Consider the following 7,270-nt stretch of genomic DNA (forward strand, 5'->3'; position numbering starts at 1 on the left):
TTGTTGACGTTTCATAACGCTTCACCTTATACATCCCAAACAAGTAGATCACGAAACATTTTCAACGACTTTTAGATAACCACTTCTTTTTGCGAAAAGACTCTGAGATAACCTTGCTCCACATAGATTGCGTGAACTGTGGAATGTGATGCTTAGCAAGTTTTGTGCGCCATAATCCAAAACTGGTGTGCCCATCCTTTTCTTAAGAGAAGACTCAAAAATTGTATTGGATCTTGTTAGATATCACGCTCAAAAGGACCCTTTGGTAGCGCATTTACAGGTTAGTTCAAGCCAATATAGTTGATCCAAACGTAGCTCAGCTGGTATGGTAAGGTTTATAGTTTATTTGGTGGAATTTGTCCACCTAAGTTCAAGTTCTCGATTTGGCACTGGTGCAGATTTAACTGGTGTCGTATTTTTTTTGTTTTTTTTCGACCGGTGTTATTTTTTCAATGGTAAACCGCATACTTGTAGACCTACCGATATTAAAGTAGACAGATTGGTGACCTTTGCGTTTCTGTACGAGTTTTTTTTCCTACTCACGCCACTTAAGGGATAGCACTCCCACCCATTAGCATTCCTGTTTGGAGATATGACTAGTGGATAGAGCTAAAGTTCATGGAAAGTTACTTTTGCTCTTTTATCTCCTCACATCCTCCCTTTCTCTCACCCGTTTTTATCTTTTCACAAGCCATTAGCACCCATTAGTTCCTCCTCACTAGCTAATGTTTTTGCACCTTTTTTGGGTGGGCTAAAGTTTAACCCTCCCGTTTGGATTGTCTAATGCATAAAGGTAATAAACTTTAGCACTTTCACCCATTAGCTATGGGATCCAAACAGGCCTACCTGTTCAAAAGTACTTTGGGGGTGGGGATCTTTAGTCCGGACTAAAATTCATGTCACATCGAATATTCGGAGACTAATTAGGAGGACTAAATATGAGCTAATTATAAAACTAATTATACAGATGGAGGCTAATTCGCGAGACGAATCTATCAAGTCTAATTAATCCATCATTAGCACATGTTTATTTTAGCATCACATTGTCAAATCATGGACTAATTAGGCTTAATAGATTCGTCTCGCAAATTAGCCTCCATCTGTGCAATTAGTTTTGTAATTAGTCTATATTTAATAGATCTAATTTGTATCAAAATATTTGATGTGACAGGGAGTTCAGTAGCTCTTGAATCAAACACCCGTTTCTCCGCAGTCAACACGATGGACCAAAAAATACTTTTTAACAAAACTGGACAAAAAAAGTCCATTTGCTTGACTACAAAAGCAAGCTACAAGATGGACTTGGCCCGCAAGAATAGGCCTAGAAGCTTCTGTGAGAGTTTCTTGGCCCACGCCGCCGACCCCCTCCTCTGCGCTCGGATGCCGGCGAAGTCCTGGCACGCCACGCGTCGTCACGTCGCCGTGTCGCCCTCGCGATCTCCACCCCGCGGGCCCACCATGCAGGACATGGGACGGTGACGGCGTGGAGAAAGCTACCCCGCGGCGCACCGATTCACCGATCCTACATCGCTTACAGGTGGGTCCAAAGGTGTGGGCCTAAGCCGTGGGGACGCGCGCGGCGTTACGTTGGCACATAACTGCGCGAATAAATGACGCTAGATTAACGCTAGACGGATCACACGGCCCGGCGCGATAGAACCGACGGCTGAGATCGCGCCGCGCCGTGCATAAAGAGAAGAACACGCAGGCAAAAGCTTGTTGCTGGTGTTGTTCGTACGGCAAACGCGTTTGGACTTTGGAGAGCGAGGGGAGGGGGAAGGAGCGAGCGAGCGAGCGGTGGCCATGGCGGAGCAGCACAAGGAGGAGTCGGTGCTGGAGAAGCTCTCGGACAAGCTCCACGGCCGCGGAGGCGGGTCCTCGTCGTCGTCGTCGGACTCGGACGACGAGCGCTCGTCGGCGACGACCGCCGTGAAGGCCAAGATCTACCGCCTCTTCGGCCGCGAGAAGCCCGTCCACTCCGTCCTCGGCGGCGGCAAGCGTAAGCCTGGACCTCAGCGTTCTTCTCCGATCTCCGCTAGGGGGTTTTTTTTGGCTGTTTGGTTTGTAGATCCAACAACGCTGGGGTTTGCTTCACTTGTCGAGCGTCGATGGACTGTTGATTTGTGGCCGCATTTGTTCTTCTTTGCGGAGAAGTTTTTTTCAGAGATATCCTTAGCGTGTGGGAAACGTCTCAACTCCCGATCCGCTGTCGCTTGGGTCAAATTTATGCGGCATTGCCTCCGATGTGAATATGTGATCAGATTACTGTCTGCGCTGTAGGATTTACTTTAGGCCCGGATCGAAGTGATCGAGTGATTCTATACAGCTTGCATCAGCAGCATGCGTTATTACGCTTAAACCCTGAGATTCTTTGTTTGTTTGCTAGCGAGCATTGTTCCCAATTGTTTATTTGGGGCTTTGTTCTGATGTGCTTGTGATCATGCTTGCAGCCGCTGATCTGTTTCTATGGAGGAACAAGAGGATTTCTGGTGGGGTGCTTGCGGGCGCGACTGCCATCTGGCTGCTGTTTGAGGTCATGGACTACCACCTCCTCACCCTGCTGTGCCACTGCCTCATCCTCACCCTTGCCATCCTGTTCCTCTGGTCCAATGCCACCACTTTCATCAACAAGTGAGTTAGTGGAATCCCTTAAACTTCTGCTGTTCTTCACCTTAAGATTATATTTGTGCTACTAATGCCAGGTTAACCCAGCTTACATGTTGAACTAGCATCCACACCTTTGTTCTGTGTGGCTATGGCCATTATTATTTTCATTTGGACTTAATACTCTAAGAGCATATATCACCTGTTGACCTGTAGTTGATTAGCATAGTGCTTGGAATGTGACATGCTTGCAATGGCTGTTTAGGTCCCCTCCTAACATCCCTGAGGTGAAGATTCCAGAGGACCTGGCTGTGAATGTTGCGCGTTCGCTGAGATATGAGATCAACAGGGGCTTTGCTACCTTGAGGGGAATCGGCCAAGGCCATGACCTGAAGAAGTTTCTGATTGTATGACTGGCTGGATTTTTCTTCTGGTTATACTTTTGTTAATTGAGGAAAATTCTTGCTTAATGCATCTAATGTGCATCTTTCTATTCATCTATTATCAGGTGGTTGCAGGACTGTGGATCCTTTCCGTTCTTGGGAGCTGCTGCAATTTCCTCACCTTGTCCTATATAGGTGATTGTTGTTTGTTGTTAACAGTTTCCTTCTAATGTGTACATATTTCAGCAACGTTCACTCTCTTTCTTGTATGCAGTCTTTATGGTTTTGTACACTGTGCCGGTTCTGTATGAGAAGCATGAGGATAAGGTTGATGCTTTTGGAGAGAAGACCATGGTCGAGTTGAAGAAATACTACGCCATCTTTGACGAGAAATGCCTATCAAAGATTCCGAAGGGCCCGTCAAGAGACAAGAAGCAGCATTAGAAGAGTAGAATCAGGGAAGGGTCTGTGCGCTGATTTATCATCTCTGTCAATCACTACATGTGGGTTTTGAAGGATGGTTTTAGTTCCATGTCTCCATGTGATGGTAAATACCTACATGTTCCTGTTCTAGTGTGGTCAGTAGTTGCGATGTGCTAAATTATGCAAGCTTACGCTTTACTGTGGTTCTTCAATCTGAAACTCCATGTTGTCTTACCTGCCCAGACTTAGGGCTATGATGAAATGGTTCTTCGTTATTTTTGTCTATCGTGCTTCCGCTTGTGCCTTTTTGGTAGTTTTTTTTAAACTGAATTGCACGATTTTGTGCATTTATGCTGAAAGTTTTGATATTTATTCACCAAGTACGCAGCCGAATTGTGCATTTACAGACGCCCACGTTTTAAACTTTCTTTTGGGGGTGGGGTGAGCCACCATCCACGAATTACAACAGAGGCACAGTGCATACAGCAAAACAACAGAAAGACTGCCGCAGTCCAAATCTCATTTGTCCTAAAACGTCCAAAATCTTGGGTGCCCATTCTCGTAATCGGAATCATCAGTGTCATCACTTTCGGATGATGAAGCTGCTAGATCGTCGTTGTGCAATATGTATTTAGCAACCTGGTCCAGGATAGGGTCAAGAAAAAGGCAAAACAAATTACGATGTTCATGGATAAAATTGTGTGGCTGATTTTTTTTTGAATAAAATTGTATGGCTGATCAAACAGACTACAGTTAACAGTGTTGGATATAACAATCTGCAAATTAGACAAAGCTGTGATGTATGTGCTAGGTCCAAATTAAACAACTTACTGTATCAGGTAACAGAGGCTGCAGTTTTATTTCATCTCTTCCATTCTTAGGGCAATGGTGTGGAGAAGTGCATGTCAGGTTGCTCAGCCAAATAACTGATCTGCAATGTCCACATAGTGCTCTATTTGATGCAAATTTCCATGACGCACATTCTGCAATAATATACAATTCACCCCTGTTTTAGAGGATAACCATGGAAATTGTGCAGTGTGGGTGTATTGGATTATATACAAAAAGAGGAACACCAACGCTACCTGTATATTTACTGTGGAACGACTCTTTCCACCTAAAACTTGGACCAATGGACACCAAATCCATGCTACTTTGAACAAGATCACGACTGTTCTGTACACCAGATACAGGAATGCTGTTGCAACTCAAATGGCAGATACCAAAGAAAACTGAGTAATTCATCTTCCACAGGTCGTTGTCATTTGCAGCTGAATTCCAATACCTTCTAAGGAAGACAAAAGTGTGATAAACAAGAAACTAGTATGTTTTGAAAGAAGTTGCGGACAAGATAAGAAGAAAAATACCAGCAGACAAGACCCGCTGCTACCAAAGAATGCATGTCAAGAAAACTGAAGATATGAACAAGTACATCGTGTGGTATGTGTGGTAAACCTGTCAAAGGGATTGAAAATAACACATCACAATGACTTGTAACAAGAAGTGCTGAGTACTGACTTGAAAGTTCATCCTCCTAAATCTTCAAAGGAGGCTGCGTCTTAAGTCAACTAGTTACTTAGAAATGGTCAAGCTCTGATCCTTTTAGTCACAAGTGAATAAAGGACATCTGGACGCCTGAAGATACGTAAAAGATAACATGGTACCATTTATAAACTTTTATTAAGCCAAACTTTATAGTTTTGAAGTCAGTTCACAGAACTATGGAATAATAAATTTCTGTCAGCAAACAGAACATGGAATAATAAATTAACAACATGGCATGTGAGTATGGCATCAATGGTACTGCAGCAGAGAAGAAAATACACAGCAGGTATAATAGCTTCCCACACTCACCAAATATGTCCAAAAACTCAATGCAGCCAAGATACCAAGTTCACACCAAACAGGGGTACACTGATGCAGTTGCAACATGGAAAAGGAACCTACTACGTACCTGAATTTTGTTGAACTCTTGCACGCCTTTTATGTGCAATAACAGAGTGCTTGAACTCTGAAACAGCCTGTGCCTTCTTTTGCTTTGGTAGAGCAACTTCTACCGCTTGGAGAAGAGCATTAGCTGCGCTTAGTGCATATCCTGTCTGCACACTATGGGAAAATAACCAGTTAATACGGAGTATTCTATAGCAATCCGATTGAGAAATGTGGTTGAGTGAAAAATATACATACTAGTAAGAATAAATGGGCATTGGAGCAAATAACGTAATTTAACTAAAGACAGCGCACTAAGTTCTACGCATTTTTATTTTTTAAGCTTATGAAACATGAAAATTAGCATGTACTCCTATATGTACATAACCATCTAACAACTAACTGGAAATTACATGAGAATGTGAGCTTTGGAAGCACAGACAGCTCCAAATTTTCCAGTGAAAAATGGAGCAAAAAATCAGTGTAAGTAAATACCATACTATATAAATGCAAGAGGCATCAAAAGCAAGGCAAAGCACTGACTGAAACAATACAACACAAGGGAGGGGATACTATTAAAGCCTGAGTCATGAACTAGAGAACTTGTGCACAAGCATGCAGCAATTTTTTTGGTAAAGTATTTGAATGGTATTTTGACAATCTCGTCGGCAAGACCGCAACATAATGGTGTGGAGGCAGTTTTCCCTTTCGTAAAGCGCATAAACTGATATGATAATTTCATCCTAATTGTATTTATATTTTATAAGACCCTTTATAATGAAGTCATGAAGCCTTCTTTTTCCTTCTTGTAAGTTGTAACAGTCTGGATGCTGGTTTTGAGTTTTTTTAAAGTTCTAACGCGCATTAATTCTGAACAAGATATCATTAATCTCAGTAACATAACAATATATTTCGCTTGTGCAAATTTATTTATTATTTGAAGTCGGTTTTGCAGAACAGGGACCATAACACCCAATGTGTCTCTACATGTCCAATGGCCATCCACATTGCCTTTGTTTAAACTGTTTTTCTTCACACCACTGCTGATCCATTAATCATCCCAGAACTATGCCTGTCAAAGTTACATCTTACACCATTTGCTGGCAGATATATTTTGAGCAACAAATAACACCAGAGCTACTTGAACATCCGCATGCAGGTCATAGATGACTTGTGTGCTAGGAGCTACAAAGTGAAGAACCAAAGTACGGCTATGCTGAAACCATCCGCAACATTGGTGAGAGAACTATTGGAAGGTTGGGGCAGCATGACGAGCAGATATAGATCTGCGTGCTCACAATCTCTATTGTTTTAACTGCCACACACAAAAGATATTATGTGTGTTCTGCAGATAATACAAGCTAGCTATAAGCATCTAGGACAAGACAAGCTAGCATGAAAGGGAACACAATTGGACAGATCGATCATCATCAACACATATCTACCTTCTACGGGGCAGGCAGCTAAATTTTCCAAGCAGTAAACCATCACCAGCGGGGCAGTAATCCGAAAAAATTTGGCAACCCGCACATCGGCGATGCATGATTGGAGGGGGAGAGGCTTACTCGGGAAGGAGGCGGAACGCGAGCAGCACGTCGGAGGCAACGAGCGCCTGGGCTGCCTTGGGAAGGTCCACGTACCCGAGTCGCAGGAGCGCCGCCAGCTCGCCGCAGGCCGTGGGATAGTCCCAGGGCCGCGACAGCGCCGCGGCGATCCCCATCTCCCTGTACCTCTCCGCCGCGCCCGTCTCCTGTCGCCGCGGCTGCCGCCGCCTCACCGGCATCGCTGCTGAGCGGAGACAGGATAGCGAGGTGCGGAGCCGTCCCCCGTGGATCTGCGACGAGCCACGCCTGCCGCTCCACCGTCACCGTCGTCGCGTCCCCACCGCCTATCGCCACGGCTGCCAGCGCCACGGATTGGGCTTGCGCCGT

General features: G+C 44.3%; 2 protein-coding genes across 3 annotated transcripts; one reads left to right on the top strand and one right to left on the bottom strand.

Annotated features, from left to right (window-relative positions):
• The first annotated feature begins 1,709 nt into the window (after positions 1-1,709).
• On the top strand, positions 1,710-3,685 carry LOC101759036 (reticulon-like protein B1). The gene is made up of 5 exons (XM_004961374.3): positions 1,710-1,999; positions 2,451-2,631; positions 2,870-3,011; positions 3,113-3,182; positions 3,262-3,685. Exons 1-5 carry the CDS (start codon positions 1,804-1,806, stop codon positions 3,429-3,431), a joined length of 759 nt encoding a protein of 252 aa, XP_004961431.1. The 5' UTR covers positions 1,710-1,803; the 3' UTR covers positions 3,432-3,685.
• Positions 3,686-3,757: 72 nt separating this feature from the next.
• Positions 3,758-7,270, bottom strand: LOC101759438 (F-box protein At5g52880). Of its 2 annotated transcripts, none has more exons than XM_004961376.2 (6): positions 6,905-7,270; positions 5,365-5,516; positions 4,778-4,865; positions 4,496-4,608; positions 4,242-4,393; positions 3,758-4,049 (listed from the first exon to the last, which is right to left on the bottom strand). In XM_004961376.2, the coding sequence occupies exons 1-6, from the start codon at positions 7,120-7,122 to the stop codon at positions 3,939-3,941; spliced, it is 834 nt and encodes a 277-aa protein (XP_004961433.1). In that variant the 5' UTR covers positions 7,123-7,270; the 3' UTR covers positions 3,758-3,938. The 2 variants fall into 2 exon arrangements, with proteins under 2 accessions (XP_004961433.1, XP_004961432.1); XM_004961375.2 differs by having other exon boundaries at positions 4,496-4,695.

This window comes from Setaria italica, chromosome III (assembly GCF_000263155.2).
Source record: "Setaria italica strain Yugu1 chromosome III, Setaria_italica_v2.0, whole genome shotgun sequence".
NCBI classification, from domain to species: domain Eukaryota; kingdom Viridiplantae; phylum Streptophyta; class Magnoliopsida; order Poales; family Poaceae; genus Setaria; species Setaria italica.

Bases quoted from the DNA above. Each gene is read 5' to 3' on its own strand.
- LOC101759036 (XM_004961374.3), top strand. From the start codon at position 1,804: ATGGCGGAGCAGCACAAGGAGGAGTCGGTGCTGGAGAAGCTCTCGGAC. The intron at 2,000-2,450 runs GTAAGCCTGGAC...TCATGCTTGCAG, and splicing joins CGTCCTCGGCGGCGGCAAGC to CCGCTGATCTGTTTCTATGG. The intron at 3,012-3,112 runs GTATGACTGGCT...ATCTATTATCAG, and splicing joins ACCTGAAGAAGTTTCTGATT to GTGGTTGCAGGACTGTGGAT.
- LOC101759438 (XM_004961375.2), bottom strand. From the start codon at position 7,122: ATGCCGGTGAGGCGGCGGCAGCCGCGGCGACAGGAGACGGGCGCGGCG. The intron at 5,517-6,904 runs GTAAGCCTCTCC...ATTTTCCCATAG, and splicing joins GCGTTCCGCCTCCTTCCCGA to TGTGCAGACAGGATATGCAC. The intron at 4,866-5,364 runs GTACGTAGTAGG...TCCCTTTGACAG, and splicing joins AAGAGTTCAACAAAATTCAG to GTTTACCACACATACCACAC.